This window comes from Cariama cristata, unplaced genomic scaffold (assembly GCF_000690535.1).
Source record: "Cariama cristata isolate BGI_N322 unplaced genomic scaffold, ASM69053v1 scaffold3439, whole genome shotgun sequence".
Lineage (NCBI taxonomy): Eukaryota > Metazoa > Chordata > Aves > Cariamiformes > Cariamidae > Cariama > Cariama cristata.
This window is the reverse complement of record NW_009634016.1, coordinates 93988-113597: the sequence shown is the minus strand read 5'-3', so window position 1 is coordinate 113597 and position 19610 is coordinate 93988. Positions and strand designations below refer to the sequence as shown.

Here is a 19610-nt window from a genome sequence, read left to right as displayed (position 1 = left end):
TTCCGATCCCTGTACTTGAAAAGGAGAAAGTAACATGTTTGCTGTCGACATTAAACCTGGTGCCCTGAAGTCTGGGTTGGCCCTGAAGTCTGGGTTGGCCCTAGACCCTGGGTCCGTTCCAGAGGCTGGGTTCTGGGGGTTGGTTGGCTGTAGAGCTAGGGTGGTGTTGGTGCAGTGGTTTCTAGAGCAGGCGTGAATTCTGGAGTTGGTGGTTTGGTAGGGAGGGAGTTCTAGGTAATGTTCTTGCTTCCTTGTTGGTTCTGGACTGGGTTCTTGCTCTCTGTTGGTTCTAGGCTGGGTTCTAGGTCAGCATATGGTTCTAGAGCAGGGTTGGGTTCTGAGGTGGTGAGATCCTAGAATCTAGTTCAGGGGGTACTCCTGTTTTGTCATCTCACGAGGGTTTGTGGTACTTGCTGCTGCTAGCAGTCTTGCTGTTTTTTTTTCTTTCTTATTTTCTTTTTTTTTGGATGTGCTTTTTTTATTCTCTGTGGCTCTTTTGAGTTGAAGGCCCATAGGATGGGGACCTTATCCCATAAAGTCCAGCTTTCCCAAGTTTCTAACATGCTGACTCACAGTGTCTCTGTGGCTGTTCTTTTCTCTGGATACAAAATTGGAAACTGGACATGTGGCAAGCTCTTACTTGCCAATGTCCTCCACAGCAACTGGTTGTCAGTCTCCTGCTCTGAGATTCTTGCCAGTCTGTCCAAGAGTCTTGTCTAACACTTGTTGAGTGGGCTTTGATGTACCTGCTTTTGCACCCAGAGGCACTTCAGCCAGGGCAGGTGTGGTCATGCAACTCAGAAAGGGCTCAACAATTCTACAGTACATGTGAGTGCTTGCACCTGTGGTTGAAAATGCAATGCTAACCCAAAGGCTGAAGAAGAAACAGCTGAATCTTGCTGGCGAGACTGAAATCTGCTGTATTGCTTGCTCACTACTAATGCAGAAGGATGTCACAATAACCATTGCTGCTGCTAGCAGAACTGCTCTCCAACTTTGCCTGAAGTACCAGGGTTTGAAAGGCACGAAGATGAGATTCTCTAGTCTCCTTATGGCTGGACTACAGTGATAAGTTTGTGATTGCTATAGGTAGTTTAAGTGCTGTAAGCAATTACTAGGCTGACACTGCTGCTTTTGTACTATAATGTCTAGCAATACTCATCATTTTGTGGTCCCTCTCTTTAAGTTGTACTCGGGGCTGGCTTTGCCAGTGCAGATGTACATAGAGGACTTAGGAATAGCTGTGTCCTCTCCATTTGCTTTGAAAAGGTTTAAGAGTATCTGTGCTCTGGCATGTAACATCTTACTCAGTGTTCACTGTTTCTTAAGGTGAAACAACGTATGGTGGTATGGTTGTACGTAAATTTCAGGTTGGATATTAGGAAGAACTTCTTTACTGTAAGAGTTGTTAAGCATTGGAACGGACTCCCCAGGGTGGTGGTGGAGTCACCATCCCTGGAGGCATTCAAAAAACGTTTAGATGTGGTGCTTCGAGACATAGTTTAGTGGGCATGGTGGCATTGGGTATACGGTTGGACTTGATGATCTTTGAAGTCTCTTCCAACCATAATGATTCTATGATTCTATATTGTGCTGTGATGACTAAGATGTGCAACTGCTGCTGGGATGTACCCAGGAGCTATTCATGGTCATGGCTGTTGCTAAATGTTGCTAAAAGGCTATCTAGGGTAATGGAAAGTAGGGGATTAGGAAGGTAGATATAGGCTTTGGATATACTTTTTTAATAATTATTTGCACTTCTGTCACTTTTCGTCCAAGATCAAATGCTTTACAAATGAACTAGCAAGCACTATTTTAGAAGTGAGGAAGTGAAAGCACAGGAAGAAGAAATATTTGGTCATACGCTATGAAATGAATCAAAAACAAAGGTGCGAAAACTTACAGAATGGTTTGGGTTTGTTTTTCTAAATAAGATCCACTAATATTGATGCTGATTTACGTTTGAAATAATTATTTCCAAACAAAGGATAAATAAGAAGATAACTGTATTAATCTTGTTCATGATTAAAGCAGGAACTGGGAGAAATTCAGTGGAAAAATTATTACTCTAGTGATGCAAATATGCAGTGGAAGATAATAAAGGGAAAAGGGGGGGGGGGGTTCCCTGTTAAAAAAAAAAAGTTGAGAAGTTACAGTTTTCTCAAGATCATCATGCAAACAGACATAAATATCTTGCATTAGGACTGGAAAGACTTGAAGTATGCAAAGTAAGATTTTTAATGTGTTAGACTGATACAATTTTCTTCTCGCCTGTATGGTTTAGGTGTTCAGACCTTCACCGATACCATGTTATCTCCATATACCTTCTATTCCTATTACATCCAAGCCAGCAACATTCATGGTTTTACAAGAAGTGCCACAGTGACATACAGAACAAAATCTGGGACACCTACAGGAAGCTTGCATTTAAATCCCATCTTTCCTGTTAGTCACCACTCTGTTTTACTTCACTGGACAAGCCTCTCCAATGACTCTGGGCCCATAGAGAAATACATTTTGACATGTACTACCTTGATTGATCTTCAACCTTGTGGTCAGTATGAAGGCTTAAAAACTTCAGCAATTATTTGGAATCTTATTCCATTTACAAAGTATGTTTTTTCTGTGCAAGCTTGTACTAGTGGAGGCTGCTTAAAGAGCCAGCCAGTAACAATAATTACTGCACAAGCTCCTCCAGAAGGGCTACACCCACCGATGATAGAAACCATCAGCTCTACGGAACTGGCTGTGGAATGGTCACCACCTGAGAAACCAAACGGTAGGACATTGTATTTACTTCTGTAAGTCGAAGATTTTTGCAAAGAAAAAGCAGTATTTTCTCAAATCTGATTAGAATATCTTTATCCATGCAACATAAACATGAGAATGAAGTAAGGCATTCTCTTAACTTGCCTGTCTGCCACGGAACGTATCCTCAGAATCTGTGTTTTATTCTTTTGGAGTCCAGAATTCCAACTAAATGTGTTGGGTCCAGGATTTAGCCCTTAGTGACATCTGCTGCAGCAAAAATCACATTTATAATTAAACATTTGCAGTAAAATTAATGTTTTCCTCATTTGCCAGATCACCTAGTTCAGACAGATGTGGTGATATTGCCTGACAAAGAATAAATAAGCAGATAACAGTTATGGGGAAAAAAAAATCCAAGAATTAACAGAAAAATCTGGTTTTAAAACCATCCGTCATGTGTAGTAACTAATTCTATTACCAGTATAACTTTGTTAGGGATTAGACTATTGCCAAGAGTTGCTTGTCTAACTTGTGTAATAATATTTTAGAGTTTTGAAACTTGAACACAGCTGTTGTAGGATACTTTTGTGATGCCACAGATTTTACTGGTAAACACTTTATCTTCTAAAATATGTGCAATGCAGTTTTATAACTTGTACTTATGCGCAGAAGTATTTGTGCCTGTGAAAATAAGCATTTTGATCTGTTCACGAAATGGGCATCTGTGTATAGGGAGCTCAGCTCTCTCTTTGAGCATCTCATTTGCCAGCTATTACCAGATTCGACAGGAAGGCAGCCTGTACAGGAATGCCTGTATGTATTTAGAGGGCCGGTGCCTCCAGTGCAGGTCTTGATATTTGCTGTTAGCACTTGTCCCTCAACCTGTAGCATATATTCTTCATAGTTTCCTTCATAGCCGTTACATACATGTAATAGCCAGCACAGGCAGATTCAAGCAATACTCTCGTATTTCTTTTGATGTTTGATCAGATTTCCTGGTCTTTCCAAAGACTAAGAGAAAAGCTGTTTCTCCCAACCAACCTCTCCAGTTCTGTGCATGAATACATCCCCAAATATATACATTATATGGTAATTAACTATCTCTTGCCTTTGCTAACATATCCTTTCCATTTGGGAAATCTCCAGTCAGCTTTCTTACAGTCTGTTCTTACAGTTAAACTACTTCCACGATCCAACCTAAATCATGTATCACTTTATACCACAATACTGAAGTTTTGTTTGGTTTTTTTTTCAAAGTGATGAGACTTTCCTGTGTACATAATAGGTTTGCATTAATGCAAAACTGACACGCACATATGTCCTATCCAGTAGTATGTTCTAAAAGGTTAGCATTAAACTGTCACTCAAAAATAAAAAAAATAATTAAAAAAAATAATTAAAAAGAACCCTTTGAAAATCAGAGGTCTAAAGTAATTTCCAGTAACATTTGATCAGAACTTTAGGATATTGTCTTCCATTAAGGGCAGTAGAACTCATTCTGTAATCAGTCTTTTTTTTTCCAAATCTTAGAATTGCGTGGAGGGAAAAATAAACAATGTAATGCAAGAAATGCCAAAATGAGAATTTGGATGAAAATAGCAGAAATGAGGAAAACTTCTAATACTATATTTTCTATGATGTGGATTGATTGATTCTTAGCTCATTAAATATATTGGTTGATGGTATTTTAGTAGAACTCCAGAAATCGTTTAAATGCACTAATTTTTCTGGTTTGCCTTTTTCTCTAGGCATAATTATAAGATATGAACTTTACATGAGAAAAAAATTAAAACTGGCTGGGAACTTTCTTCCTCCTGAAATTCGTATTTTCCAAAGCAGTGGGTGGCTCAGTCCTCAACCAGTTATGGAGTCTCCTAATGAAAATGCCCTGGCTCCACCACAGACCAGTACCACCGTCACTGATCTGGAGCCATTCACAGAATATGAATTTTATGTGCTAGCAGTAAACATGGCAGGTAGCATATCTTCAGACTGGGTATCAGGACAAACAGGAGAGGCTGGTAAGTATTGGTCTGAATTTGTTTGATACAAATTAAAGGAAAAAACTAAATTATAATGCATTCTTTTTCTTCTCAATAAAATGTTTCTAGTGATGATTGAAATAGGGACAAATTCTCATTTTTTTAAACTAACTAGAGATAGGTCAGATTATCTTAGAATTTAGCATGTTAAGTAAAAACATTTTCTTCACCATATGATCATATTGTTGAAGAAAATAATCCCTGTCAATTAAACCAAGATTTCAAAACCACAAGATTGCAAAATTTACCAAGCAATGTTTTTCTCCACTGTTTTCCTAGTTGTTATTTGTATGTTCTTTAAAGGGAGAAAACGTGAAAAATAAGGTTTTTTTCATAAATGTATTAATAGTTGGTAAGAATCAGGAATGTTGTCCAAGAGGTAAGTATATTCAGAAAGGAGGTTCTAATGAGTTTTCCTGCACTAAGGCTTTGATTGTTTAGAAAACAATTTTTATGAAGAACTTAAGTGTTACATTTCAGGAATATAGTGCTTGAAACTTTTCATATGCTTTTATGGAGGCCAAGAGTCATAATACGGACCATTTTTTCAGAAGTTTAACCAGTTCACAATGGCTTTTATTATGACCCTTCTGTTCAGATTTTCAAAACGACTTGCTACTTGACATATTATTTGAAAGGGCAGCCATTTATTTCAGTGATTTCATTAGAAATCTAAGTTTTTTTAGCCTGATAGAGCCTAATTTTACAATTAAATATCTCCTTTATGTCACTGATGCTTTTGTTTGCTGTTGGCTTGAAAATCATGTCCTCAGACATTTGCTACTGCAAAACAGCAGGCTAAACTAATTCCCCTTTCAAAATGAGTCTCTGTGCTTATCTGTTCTTAAATACTATATGTTATAAAAGTGTTAAATTGTATTTGGGAAGAGGTCCATTAGTGTGGTTGTTTGTACGTAGCAGAAGTGCTATGAGTTGGTATCCTATTATTACAGAGTAATCAGGTGGGGATTTAACTGCAGTGCAAACAATCCTTTTACAGATTTACTATGGAAGACAGGGGAACTGTTTTGTAAGAAGTGAGAGACATGTTAATTTCAAACTGGCCTAGCAAACAAAATTGCTTTTAAGATGCTGAAGTATTGAACACTTTTTGCTTTTATCAGTTTTTTCCCAGGTTGCATGAAGTTTTTCTTCAAGACCTTTTCATTTGTATATACTTTCCTACCTGCTACAGGGGTTAGGACTTTAGTCTTGATTAGTATTTCTTTGAAGACATAGGCTGAGTTTTATTCTGCATTGATGGCCAGAGTAGAAAACAGGAGAACGATGGGTGAGGTACTTTGTACTATCAAAATAATATGAAAATTCCAGTTAGATTTGAAAATAAGGTTAAAGAAAAAGAGACTGTCTGAAATGGTGTCTTATAAATACAATGAGAAAGCTTACATTACAGACATTGATCACTTATTTTATGAATGTTAGTATACTAACTTTCTTTCAGCCCCAGTGTTCATGCCACCTCCATCAGTATTCCCTCTGTCACCATATTCCCTCAATGTGTCATGGGAAAAACCTGAAGAAAATTTAGCAAGAGGAGAAGTGATGGGATACAGCATCAGTTTGATGACTGAACAAAGGTTCTTGCCACCATTTTCCCAGGTATTATTGTTAGTTACATTACGTTTTTCCTAACTGGTAATAGTAAAATTGAGAAACCCTGCTGTCCTCCTTGACATTCTGATGAATTATTTCCCTGATTTGCTGTATATTCTCTGATCTAATTTTTTGACCTGTCGGTTTATGTTGAGTGCTCTGTAATGTTATACACTACTATTAGGTTTTAAGTCATATCCCTGAACTGACTTGTTTTCAATAGTGGGTGAGATTCAAAATTCAGAGGGATGAGATTGAGCAACAACATTTAAATTACCTTGATCTTTGCATGTTCTGTATGCATGTTCGTGTATTATTGCTGTATTTGCTGATATGCTTAAAGCCATGTTGTTTTGTAGGAAGTGACAATTTCATTAAGGAGGTAGCTGTCTGGCTTCCTGGATAGTGGACAAATCTTTGAAGTGGGAAATGTAAAATAGCAGAAAACCAACTTTATAAAGTCTAAATATATGACTTTAAAATACTGTTGTAATTTTTGAGTGACTGGGTTTGGCAAACAAATACTATGGCAGTAGTAGTAAACTGAAAGCTTAGGAATGAGCAAAGAAACGTGATAGGTGATCAGAACATGGGAGTGAATCTGGTGCTCTGATATTGTATTTCTTGTTTCAGAGCCGATTTTGTCTTTCAGTCATGCCACAGATGGGCCTCAGTTTATTTGTCTATGAAGTAGGGATACTATTGCTCCTGAGGCTGTTGTAAGGATACATAAATGTAAATTGCTTCTGGTCACAAGCTTGCAAGATTTTTGATCTAAATAAACATCTGATAACTTATCCAAAATACAACAGTTTTTTCAGTTCCACGCTCTCTGATAGCTTAAAGTAATGTTAAAATGAAGCAGATTCCAATATCTGCAGGTGTTAGTTATTCCCCTTCCTCCTAATGCCTGCTAATCATGTCACTCATTCAATGGTGGTCAAATTTCACCGCTTAATAGTGTCATCTTTGTCATCTGGTTTGTAGCTGCACTGTTTGTAGTGATAACTGCACCGCCACACAGTTTTATGAGGCAATAACTTTGTTTCCTCATTTATCCACTCAGGAACTGGCTTATTATCTCATAAAACAGTGTGATGGGAAGTATTATCACCTAAATCCTAGCTTGTTCAGATTCTCCAAAATAATCCTCTTCCTCGGTTGGTCTTTGCAGGCTTTTCCACATCTAAATGAAAGAATCTGCAAATTCAGAGACAAGTTTCTTATTAGTGAACATGTAATCAATTAATAGGAATTAAAATATTAGCCAACTGTTGTCTTCCAATCTGTTTGCTTTGCAGGTTTTGCATATAGCTGAGGCTCATGAGCTATCCTATGTAGTGACGGGATTAAAACCTTACAGGACGTACAACTTTACTGTTACTCTCTGCAATCAAATTGGTTGTGTAACCAGTGAGCCAGGCATGGGGCAAACCTTGGCAGCTGGTAAGGGAAACAATCTGTATCAAAGCGCAAAGCTGACACACAGTTTACTAATGAGTACCATTAAGATGATCATAGTTTGATGCACAGTGACAGGGGTAGGTGTTGTATTAATACAAAGTGACTTGCTTAATTATTATTTGTTTATCTTGACAGGCTAAAACCAAAATGTTTTCAATGAAGATTTAAGGTACACTATTATGGCGATAGGATTTGTGTACTGCTTCATCAATTGCAAGTTATGGATATGTGTATTTTTGTTCCTGTTAATTTAAATGGTAAATGTACATAAATGTGGCTGAAGCCATTCAGTCATTTATGATGCTAAGAAGTTGTTAATTTGGGTTTTTTTAGTGTGTCATTTGCATGACAGGGCATGTAAAATGCACATGCTGTGCCAATGCCTTGCTTAACCCATGAACGAGGAGTTCCATGGTTTTTGTATTAAACTCTAACATATATAGGTAGTGTATTTGTATTAAACTCTAACATATATAGGTAGTGTATTTGTGTGTCTGAATCAGAACCAACATACGTGCTTTGGGTCTGCTCTTTTGAAAATGTTTATTTAGGCCCCTGAACTTTATAAGATTTTGCTTTGTAGATATGTATCCTCACACTTTCCCATGGAAACAATGCTTAAACTGCATATATGTGCCTGTGAACCTTAATAAGTTTTCAGTCTTTGAGTTAATTTCAATGATGTATGTCATGGATTTCAAAGTTAGTAACTTTCTACAAATTTCAGGGAAAATAAACATCAGTAAAGAACAGAGATGGAGAAAACCTGTATTTACTTTGAAGAAAAGACTGACATGAATTCACTTCTTAGACATCAGAGGATCAAGAGGGTTTTAATAGAGAAATTGTTAGGAAAATCAGCTTCACAAGTCTCTATTCATGGAATGATGTAGTCAGTACAGCTCCTTAATACTGTAAATATAAGCTCAAAATCCATGTTATGTGACATACTGGTCGTCACCTGCAGAGAGCTGACTACTTATCATTGTGATTTCCTTTTGTATAGGCATTTAAAACACATTAATTACTTTCACAATATTAGCATTTTTAGTAAAGCAATTAGTGGTGTTTTCATATGTATGTTGTGATGATGATCTTTGAAATTAGCTCTGTTATGTAATTTGGTCTCCCATAGGAAAAAAATCTGAAAATTCCTGATGTTGTGCAGAATGTTTTCCTAGGCTCCCTGGGCTGTATTTGAGTTGTCTGAATTCCATAAAGCTCCTTTGTGTAATCAATGAAGAGATATAGGAACTTCCAGACAGGGAATGAGGAGTTGCCTGAGAGCCAGTAAATAGGAAGCTTTCTATACGTGAACTGGAGTTTAAGCTGTTGGGATATTACCTCTAGTCTGCCCTCTGTTCTTCATCTGTCTGTGTATTTCATTGCCTTTCCATTTATTCTCAAGCAGAAGACCATCTGTTTCTTGATTCACCATATCGTCTTTGTGTTTCAGTGGGCAGATTCTTCTGTCAGTCTTCTACACTTTAACCATGAGCCAGCAATGTGCCCTCATGGACAAGAAGGCCAATGGTATCTTGGGGTGCATTAAAGAGAGTAGTGTGACCAGCAGGTTGAGGGAGGTTATCATTGACCTCCCCTTCTACTCTACCCTGGTGAGGCCACATCTGGAGTTCTGTGTCCAGTTCTGGGCTCCCCAGGTCAAGACAGACAAGGAACTACTGGAGAGAGTCCAGTGAAGGGCAACGAAGATGTGATTAGGGGACAGGAGCATCTCCCCGATGAGGAAAGGCTGAGGGAACTGGGTCTGTTCAGCCTAGAGAAGAGAAGACTGAGAGGGCATCTGATCAATGCTTATAAATACCTTAAGGGTGGGTGTTGAGAGGATGGGGCCAGACTCTTTTCAGTGGTGCCCAGCGAGAGGTTAAGGGGCAATGGGCACAAACTGAAACTCAGGAAGTTCCACCTGAATATGAGGAAGAGCTTGTATACTTTGAGGGTGGCAGAGCACTGGAACAGGCTGCCCAGAGAGGTTGTGGAGTCTGGAGATATTCAAAACCCACCTGGACGCATTCCTGTGCAACTTGCTGTAGGTGACTCTGCTTTGGCAGGGGGGTTGGAGTAGATGTTGAGGTTGGAAAGGACCTCTGGACCATTCTGTGATTCTCTTACTGAATTGCTGATTTCAAAATTTATTTTATTTCCTCATACTGCTACCTCTTAAAGTTTCAAGCTGGCCTCCTACTTGACTTTATCCCATAACACATAGTTGTGCCAGGAAAAGCATTCCAGTCTGCACTGATAGCCATGGAAACAAATGTGGCCTAAATGGCACACCTTATTACTACAAATGGCCCAACTTTGCATTTATATATTTATTAAAAGATTGAGAAACAATAGCTTAGTTATGCTTGATAGCTTGTTTATGACCATCTCCTCCCTGGTTGTGTTAATACTTAGAGACCTACCACATTAGAGAAGACAGGAGAATACAAAATAGAATAACAGGCACGTCCCCATTTGTTAACTATTTTGCAGTGTAGCCTTTTCCTGCTTACTGTTGTAAGCCTTGACAGCAAAGAACCAGTCCTGTATTAGGTTCCTTTTATGTTTTTAAAGCATGTTAATGCAATGTCTTAAATTTTGACAAATTAAAGAGTAAAACACTTAAATTTTGCATACAATTTTATCTTCCACCATTCACATTTTTCATTTCTGGAGAAAATTGTTAAATAATCTCCATCCAGGTTTTTTTGTGTGCATGTTTCATTTTGTGAAGTTCTGTAAAACCATGTTTCCAAAGAAAGATTAAAAGAAACACTACTTTTGTGATGACTTTAAGATCAAAACAAGTTCAAACTTGGAACAAAGTTAGGAGAAACCAGTCCCTGTCATTTGTAAAAATAGATGATCAAGTCTTAGTCCATTAATATCCTTTTGTGTCACTGAATTGTGCAAAATGATATTAAAATTGCTTTTCTCGGACTGTTGAGGAGTTCTGTTTCGTGAAGGAATGTCTCTCTGGCACTGACACAGCCTCCCTGGCTGAACGCCAGCCCCCCTCCATGCCCTGGCAAAGGGAGATTTTTGGAGGAAGTCTCGACTGAAATGTGCTCCGGCATGATGGTCCCCTTGTGTTGTAGCACAATCCAGGAGCTTTGAATTGTGTTCCAAGTTGGGCTAGAGGTTATACTAAGTTAGACTAATTCTTCTCCCCTGATCCTGAGGAGGATAATGGAAAACCATCTCTGCTCCTTCCATGTGTGGAGTACTGATTTATCACACAGAGCATTTAAATCAATGGGTACTTTGGTGACTGTGATTTTGGTGTGCTCAACTGATGTATATGAGCAAGGGGCTTGCTTTTGGAATTGCCAATGCCTTCTAAAATTTGCCACTTAGAAGTCTCAAGTAATTTTTAAGCTTTATTCATATCCATTAGCTTAATCTGAAGACTGGTTATAAAAAAAGTCACTCTTCAAAATCTATCATTCTCTTTTTTTTTCTCTGGCAATGTGGTTTTTTTAGATGATGTAACACAGCAAATAAAACCAAGGGCAAAAACAAGGGTGTGAAATCATTAGAAACAAAAATGCTGAGGAAGAAAAAGAAGAGGTTTTGAGAAAGGGTTTAAAAGACATAAAAAAGACACTTCTACCATCAGGGCCAGAATTTAGGGGTAAGACCTGAGGGAGCAGAAGCATCAGAAACAGTCTGCTGATCTTTCAATGAGAAGTCTTTTGGAATATAACTTAGAATTTCTTAAAATAATCCGAAAGCAAACATAACAAATAGATCCCTTCTGACGTGGTTCAGTATAGGCATCCATACCAGGGAATCTCATGAGTAGCTTTGCAGAAGGAGAGTGAAAGAAAACTAAAATCAGCCATACGTCCTTGCGTCTGTCAGACTGGCAAAAAATCTCCTCCTCACCAATATATACACCCAAGATGTTTGTAAATGTTCTAACTTAATTGTCTTTTATTACCAATGTGAGGAGAAAGAATGAGGAAGCAAACAAAACAGTATTATTAAGAATCAAGTTATTTTTTTATAAAAGATCTGAGTGGAAGTTGTCACAAATGCATATGAAACCAGGAAGAAGAATAGGTGTGATAAATAAGAGAACTTGCCCATGATGCAGCTCAGAGAGTGGCGCAAAGTGTTGGAAGATCAATGTTACACAGTAACGCTGTATTGGGATGAAAGATCAAAGCAAGCATGTCAAGGTAACGGAAGAAGAGAACCCATTTCTGTTACTCAAAGAGAAGGCGGCTGAACAGAAAGAGAACCTCAATTTGGTATGTTCAGATACAGATACACAAATAGCTGACTTTTAAAACCTCAAATATTTAAAAAGTGTTTCATACTTTTTCAGTATTTTAAACATTAAATTAAGAGGATGCACATTCCATAGTCCTTGTGGTATTTTAGATACTCTTTATGCACTGCGATATTGTGCACATGCCATTGAAAGCCTTGGCTGATAGACGAGGAAAAAGCTCATTTATCATACAGTGTTTGAAAATTTGGAATCCAATTTGAGCTTCGTTTTTGTCTTTGCTGCCCCAATATCATCAAGTGGAACTGTATGTATGTAACTGAAAGCAGTGCTGGACAGTAATTATATGTTTTTCATCTCAACACTTGGAGCCACATTTTATTTTATTCCTTTCTCCATGTTCTGCTGAGTTCCAATTCCTGTTTCTTCTTTTTTTTGAGAATGGCATTCAGCCTGTCATTGTTACCATGTCTTAGGCTATTTTTTTATTTCCAAAAGCACTTTTTGCTCTGTGGTTTTATCTTGTGTAGGATTCTGAGCTGGTGCTTTGGAATCTATAGTACTATACTAGCTGGTACTAGTGAAAAACCCAGTCCCTTAAAAGTGTGGTTTTTTTTTTTTTTTGATTAGGTTTTTTTGAACAATGTGTTTGCATAGAAGTATTAATTACTTGCATTATTCTTTGTAACATCTACCAAGACAAAACATGCATGTTTTCCGAATTCTTCAGTCAGGCAGAGAAAAACACCTTTTTATTCCCAGCAATTTCTGGCATTTCAACAGGATGTAATTAGCCACATGAGTACCTGGATCAGTACAATTGCTTATGCTACCCCTCTCAAACCGGATAGTGAAAGGGTGCGTTAAACAATCTATACAGCTATGTTTCATTAACTACTGTGTGACTGAGCTTATTTCTTGTAGTTAAGTTTGTCTTTCTTTTGCCCTTGTTAATTTTTTTTTAAACTTCATTTAAAAAGCATTTTTTAAGACACACCAAGTATGGCTTTGTGATTGCTGCCATTTACCCCAGCACATTGTATTCCTGATCCTTTGCTGTTGATGGCAATTACAGGGTTCAGAAGCTAATTTGTGGAAGATATTCTTCCAGCACCAGCTGCATCTGGCTTCTTGGCAGACTTCTCAAGCAGTTGTATTGGTGGCTTTGGAGTTGCCTCTGGGTTTGCTGGGGTAATGATGCTGATGGGCTTTCTGGGCTGTCTTATGCTCCTTGATGTCATTTTCTTTTTGATTACCCTTTTAATCTGAGTAATTTGTCCATTTTTTCCATTCATGAATAAGATTTGGTGCAAACCCTTTTCAAAAGCCTCAACCCATTTGTCTTGGCACTACAACATTTGTTTATGCCTGTCATAGACTGCTTTTCTGCAAAATGCTATGCCTTAATTTTAAAATCACAAATCCCCATTAAACAGGGAGTAAGTAATGTATATTTTCCTTTGTTACGGAAGAGAAATACGAGGGCCATTTGCTGCTGGCCTGGAAACACAGATTGTTTTGCATGCATGTACATAAGTCTCTTCATTGTGAATAGGACACAAAGTGATTAAACAAGCACTCTTAATATGTTAATTTATAATTTTAATTACAACAATCTTGTATATATAGTCATTAGTGAATACTAATATAAATATTTTTCTACCTTTTTATTCATAATGCATAAACCAATCATCCAGTTACTTCTCGGCAGTTGCCTGTTTCCGTTTCATAATACAATCTTTGTTCTTAGTTATGAATGCATTTTGTTCATTCCTGTCTTGAATAATCCCTCATTAAGCTAGTCACTTTCTGCTCCATGCTAAAAAGGAAAAATTATCATGCAAATGTGGCATGCCATATTAAAAAGCACATTACCAAACACTTTTGTTGCTGTCCTTCAATTAGTTTCCCTTCTTTGAATTTAATTTCATTTGTTGTTAAACTACTGACTTGATGTATGGACTCATGAATTTGAGGCTGCTGCCAAGAATGTAGCGGGGAAAAAAATCAAAGCCTCTTCAGAAAGCTGCAGAGGCAAAGCTGAAATGAATTTGCTTCACCTTTGACAAGAACACTTGAGCAGCATTGGAATCCTCTGATGATTCAGCTTGGCTAATTATCCAATTATTTATTTCAAGAATAAAGACACTGTTTTACAATTAGAAAAGTGTAAAGTAATCTGAGAAATTTCGTAATGACAGATCACTTAAGTAACTTCTGAGATAAATGGTATCTGCTCAAACTTGTCTTGCCAAGTGTTCAAGCTGTAGTTAAACGGCTCTTTGAGTTTCAGGCAATTAGTAGGGACTCAAAAGTTATTTGTTTCTTCTCCCCTACCAACTACTTACTATGCTTCAGAAAATAGCTCAGTTTGTTCTTTTCCCTCTGTGTCAAATTTGCAAGGTTTTTAAGCTATGTTTAAGTTGCATTCCTCTTGATTAAAAGCTTTTGGTTCAAAGCAATACTTTTTAATTGCCTAATAATATAAGTCAGTTCTTAGGAAAGAACCGTGCATTTAGGAGTTCATTTGCAATATAACTGAAAAATTCATTGCATGGCAGTAAAACAATTTACTGTTAATTACAAGGAGAAGAATTTGCTGTACCATGCTCACAGATTGCCATGAATCATGCAGCACTCCTAGAGATTTATAACAGATGTGTAAGTGGGATGAATTAGCAGGGTTTAATAACAGAGACACAAATCATGCAGACTTCAAGGAGCTTTAATTGATATACTAGAATGTGACGGGCATGAATCACTCAGCCATTCAACAGCACTGTAACATATGGTCAGCTCAATATGCTGCATCTTAAATCGGTTGGTGAGTTGTTGGTTGTCCCATATGGTGGAAGCAATATATTTTTCATGATTTTTAAAAAATACGGTGTATTACATCTATTTTTAAAGAAATATGATTGTAACTTATCCATGTTATTAAATTTTCTTTTGATATCCATTATGGGTGGTTTTTATTCTTTTTGGGGGAAGAGTCCAAAATGGACTCTAAAGACTCTTCTAAAAAAATCAAAATATTGTCAGAAGATATAAGTATTATTTCTTGACTCATTTACTGTTACTATTGTGAAGGGCAGAGAAAGAAAAGATCATACCAGAAATGCTATGGCAATCTTAGGGTGCTCTGGAATAAGAACTTGTAGCAAAAATGAAACGGATGACCAATAGTGAGGCATGTAATTTTACCTGCAAGGTAAACTCTGAGGTGAAAAAAAAATCTTTCAGTTTTTGTCCTCAAATTTGCCAAGCATTTCTGTTTTAATTTGTATGCTTGCCTTTTGAATTCAACTGAGCAGTAATTAAACTGTATACTTTTTGTTACTGTTACCTTCCTGAAGTTTTCAGAGTGGCTGATTGAAGGCTTCTGTGGAAGGGTGCACAAATATCTACCTACAGTATACTGAGCAGTAGTTCTTCAAACATATGTAAGCCTGTTAAATTTAGCCACAGTGTAAATATGTTATTCCTGGGGCAAGAATCTGGCAGAGTATGGAAAAGCTTTAGCAGTTGTATTAGTAAACCTGACAGACTTGAGAAAGGAGTATTGTATCCTTAGAACCATGGCTGCCAGAATTTAATGTCAACAATTAAAATTTATTTTGATCCTTACCAAGTGTTTATTACTGTTTGTATACACAACAGACCTTACTAATACAGAGATGCACTATTAGATGGAATTACCATCTGTTCAGAGGGAAATGCTGGCATCTGTCTTTGAGTCTAAAACTAAAATGATATTATTTCAAACAAAACAAAATTAACTGCTTTTTACTTACCAACTTCATTTTTGTGTACATGTGTGTGCATAAACACATGGGAAAGGCTTATTTGTAATGACCTGTGTAGCAACATCTATATTTAGATATATGACTTCAACATAAGCTGTATGGACCATCTGTCTTTATTGGTCTTTTTTGTGCCCTCTGCAACACAATGGCATGCAGCAATCATGGGCTTTTAAATACTGTTTTAGCTTTATAATATATTAAATATGTATTATATAGCAAGACATTAAAACTACATAATTAAAATATACAAAATGTGACTTTGAATCCACTAAAATGTAGTACGCTCATTATTTTGACAGATGTGTCTTAACAGAACGTGACTAAAAAAAATTAAATAGGTAAAATTATAGTCGATTCATCTTTCAGAAAGTAGCTACAGGTACCACAGTGACACCTTTAGGAAGATATATACTGTATCTTTTAGTCTTGAATATTTTTAATTTCAGCTTTTGGTACCCTGCTGGGCTAGTGCTACAGATCTATTTTCAGTCCTGCCTGTTCCTGTGCTGAGTTTGGTTTTCTGTTTGTTTTTTACTTATGTAACCGATTATGTCCAGTCTTCCACTGTCTTGATGCACAAGAATTCTCAAGCATCATTGAGACTGTAGTTTAAATACTAACGTTATAGCAAGGATGTCTACTTTCTGAAAGGGTAGGCTTCTGTTCCATATATCACAAAATAATAAATTGTGTCATGCCAGTGTTTAATGCGTGTACACAGTGCATTAACTGTAACTGTAGTACATTTATTTGTGCTAGAGGAGACTTGAAAATGATTAAAAAATCAATACTTCCCTGTCAGAGAAGCAAGTGTTACGATGCATTTAAGTAGTTAATTGCATAAGCCCCATAAAAGCTTCAGGTTTCGGTATCAGAGATGCCATAATTATGGTCCAAGTAACTGCCGCTTATTAATACTAGACTTTAAAATAAGATATAGTTATTGTCATGAGTGTTAGTTAGCTGTATGTGTTTTAGAAATGATGAATTTTAACATTTCTGTTTTGCCATCAGTAAGCTGAACTGGAGGGCTCAACCTCTTATGTTCACATTTAAAATGCTGACGTACGCTAGTTCCCTCAAAGGTGAGGTTTTGTTAAGCCATGTTTTCTATTTAAACTTGTGCATTAATACCACAATTCATTAGTGCTGTGCCCTACTTATGCAGGAAAGCTTATGACCTCACGCTGCATTACTTCAATTTTGACATTGTAAATTTCTACCATAGTGTGAGATACTAATTAGATTGTGAAGTCATAAACGATACCTAAGCAGGAATTTACAGCACAGTGCCATTGGCAGTTTCCCAGTTTCCCCACTCCCTCCATTCTCCAAGAAGAATATTTATCAAGTTAGTGGGGAGGCAAAGAAAAGGAAAGAAAAGAAAAAAAAAAAAAGTAGTAACGTGCTACAGGCAAATAGGAAAAATGAGAAATATGTTAATGATCTTGGAAATGCGCAAATGTTTAAAAGGTTGTTATTAATTCATTCTAAATGAAGCAATCTCTCCTTCTTTAAAGAACTCACACTATGTACAATGCTGTGCTGTGAAGTAATATGTCAGATTTTGAAGACCCGTATTTTTATTCAGGTTTTATTGTTCTTGAAAGGCGTTTATTGCTCTTTACTATGTCATTATGGGAACAAGTAATTTTTACAAGTTGTCATTGTATTTCACTTCCTGGGTACAAATGAAGTTTCTGTTGTTAAATCCTTTTCTTTATCAGGGAAAGAAAGGGAAGAAAAAAAGGCAAGATAAGATGGATATAGATTCTATAGGTAGTAGAATGTTCTTGTACTTCTCCAGATGACGTCTTTTATTGTTTCAGTGATGGTCCATTTTTCTCACCTGTATGACCATCATGCCATTATCCAAACAGGTCATGCTGCCCTCCAGTGGCTTTCTGTACAGTATTTTTTAAAAAAAAACCAAACCACAACAAACAAAAGCTTTTGTTCATAACTCAGCTATAGAGTGACCAATGCTATCAGAATGTTTAAAATATCAGAGTATTGGTTTTAACGGTAGGAGAATCACTGTAATAACATAAAACTATCTTATGCTGATACCTTCGTGGAAACAGTCTTCTGTGGAGTCTTATTGTGCACCACTGTTGGTGGAGAAAAGTTGGAGAGGATCATTTTCTTGAACTGAATAATTATCTGAACATATGCTGGTGTCTTGTGTGCACACCATGAGGAAAACAACTTAATGGGCCTTCAGTATTGTGGATGGATAGCTGTTCTGCTCCTGTTCACGAGGATAAGTTCAGTGATGAAAGACTTGTGTTGTTGTATACCATACTGCTGAGATGTAACGCGTTAATTAACTATTCAGATTCTCCTCTAGTCTTTCACTCAAATCCAATGCTGAAACTCATACAGATACATGGTTACAGTGACTAGGGCATGAGAGGCTAATCAGAGGGAATACAAATATACTTTTTATGAAGATGTTGATTCAGATTCTTAAAGATTATGAAAAAAAATTTTTTTGATGTAACACTAGAGACATTTATCCAAAACCTGAATAAGCAAATAAGGTATTTCTTGTGGAATTGGAAGTATGTTCTTAGGTTAAGAATGATTTTTAGTTTTGTTTTTATTTTTCCTAATTAAGATTCTATGGATATCTGTGTTTATTCTTAAGATATTCAGAAACAGAAGCAGGATGTTTTGCAAAAATTATGTTATCTGCAATAAATAATTTCCTGAGTATTATGGACAATGATACCTAGATAATTTTTTTTTAATGCACAGCTCCAAGAAAAATTAGTGCCCCTCGAGTTGAAGGAATAAACAGCACAACAGTAAAGATAAATTGGAATGAACCTGAAGAACTTAATGGGCCTTCTCCCATCTACCAGGTGGAAAGGATGGATTCATCTTTAGCTACATTGAGTACAGAAGTAATGAAAGGGATCCGTTTCCCAGGAAATGGATATTACAGATTCGCTAGTTCCGCTCTCCCCACCAATACTTACTTTACAGGTAAATGAGTTGAAATGACTTAGAAAATGTACCAGTTGTACTCTGCATTTGTTTTACCATTTATTTTCATCTTCTATATAACTTTCATGGTAAAATCTGTAGTTTTTAATTTATGAACATAATGTGATTGTTAGGGATGTATGGGCTATTTCAATTCTCTCATGAAAAGCCTGTGGAAAAAGTTATTGGACCTGTGGGATTTGTAGTCCCTTGCCTTTGGACACACTTATATACATGAAGGTTAATGTTGCTGCATATTTGACTCATTTCCTAGTGGTAAATATAAGATGAATTTTATTTACTCTTCTGGGATTAAAAACTTTTCAATTAATTTGCTATGAATAGTAAGACATGTTTTCTTTGATGTCTTTTTGATTCCTGAGGTTACAGAGGCACTCAAAAGGCATGCTCTCCCATGTTCAGAACATTTGTGTTGTGATCCTGTTTGTTTTGTCAAGGAAAGAAAAAAACCTGCAAAATCTGACAGAAGTCTGCTGTTTCTGGGCCTTGGGGTATTATCTTCTCTCTTTTTTTTTTTTTTTTTTTTTGATTATTTATTTATTTTGGAACTCAGAGTTTTTCAGACCGAAGTAGACCAATTATCCAACGTTCTGTGATTCTCATAATTTCCTGGTGTCTTCACTGCTGGGGTAAAGCAAATATATAGACAGTATATTTTTTGGAAAAATGAACCTGGTT

The 19610-nt window shown here is 36.8% G+C and overlaps 1 protein-coding gene across 1 annotated transcript in view; it reads left to right on the top strand.

Moving 5' to 3' along the window:
- The window catches only part of LOC104166900 (usherin-like), a gene marked incomplete at its 5' end in the record, with an annotated part of 31360 nt that extends 12441 nt beyond the window's left edge, over positions 1-18919 (top strand). The window contains 5 exons of the mRNA XM_009706998.1: positions 2285-2779; positions 4500-4772; positions 6256-6391; positions 7675-7853; positions 18681-18919. Coding sequence (XP_009705300.1) covers positions 2285-2779; positions 4500-4772; positions 6256-6391; positions 7675-7853; positions 18681-18919 — 1322 coding nt within the window. The remainder of the gene's footprint in view (positions 1-2284; positions 2780-4499; positions 4773-6255; positions 6392-7674; positions 7854-18680) is intronic.
- Between the last annotated feature and the right edge of the window lie 691 nt (positions 18920-19610).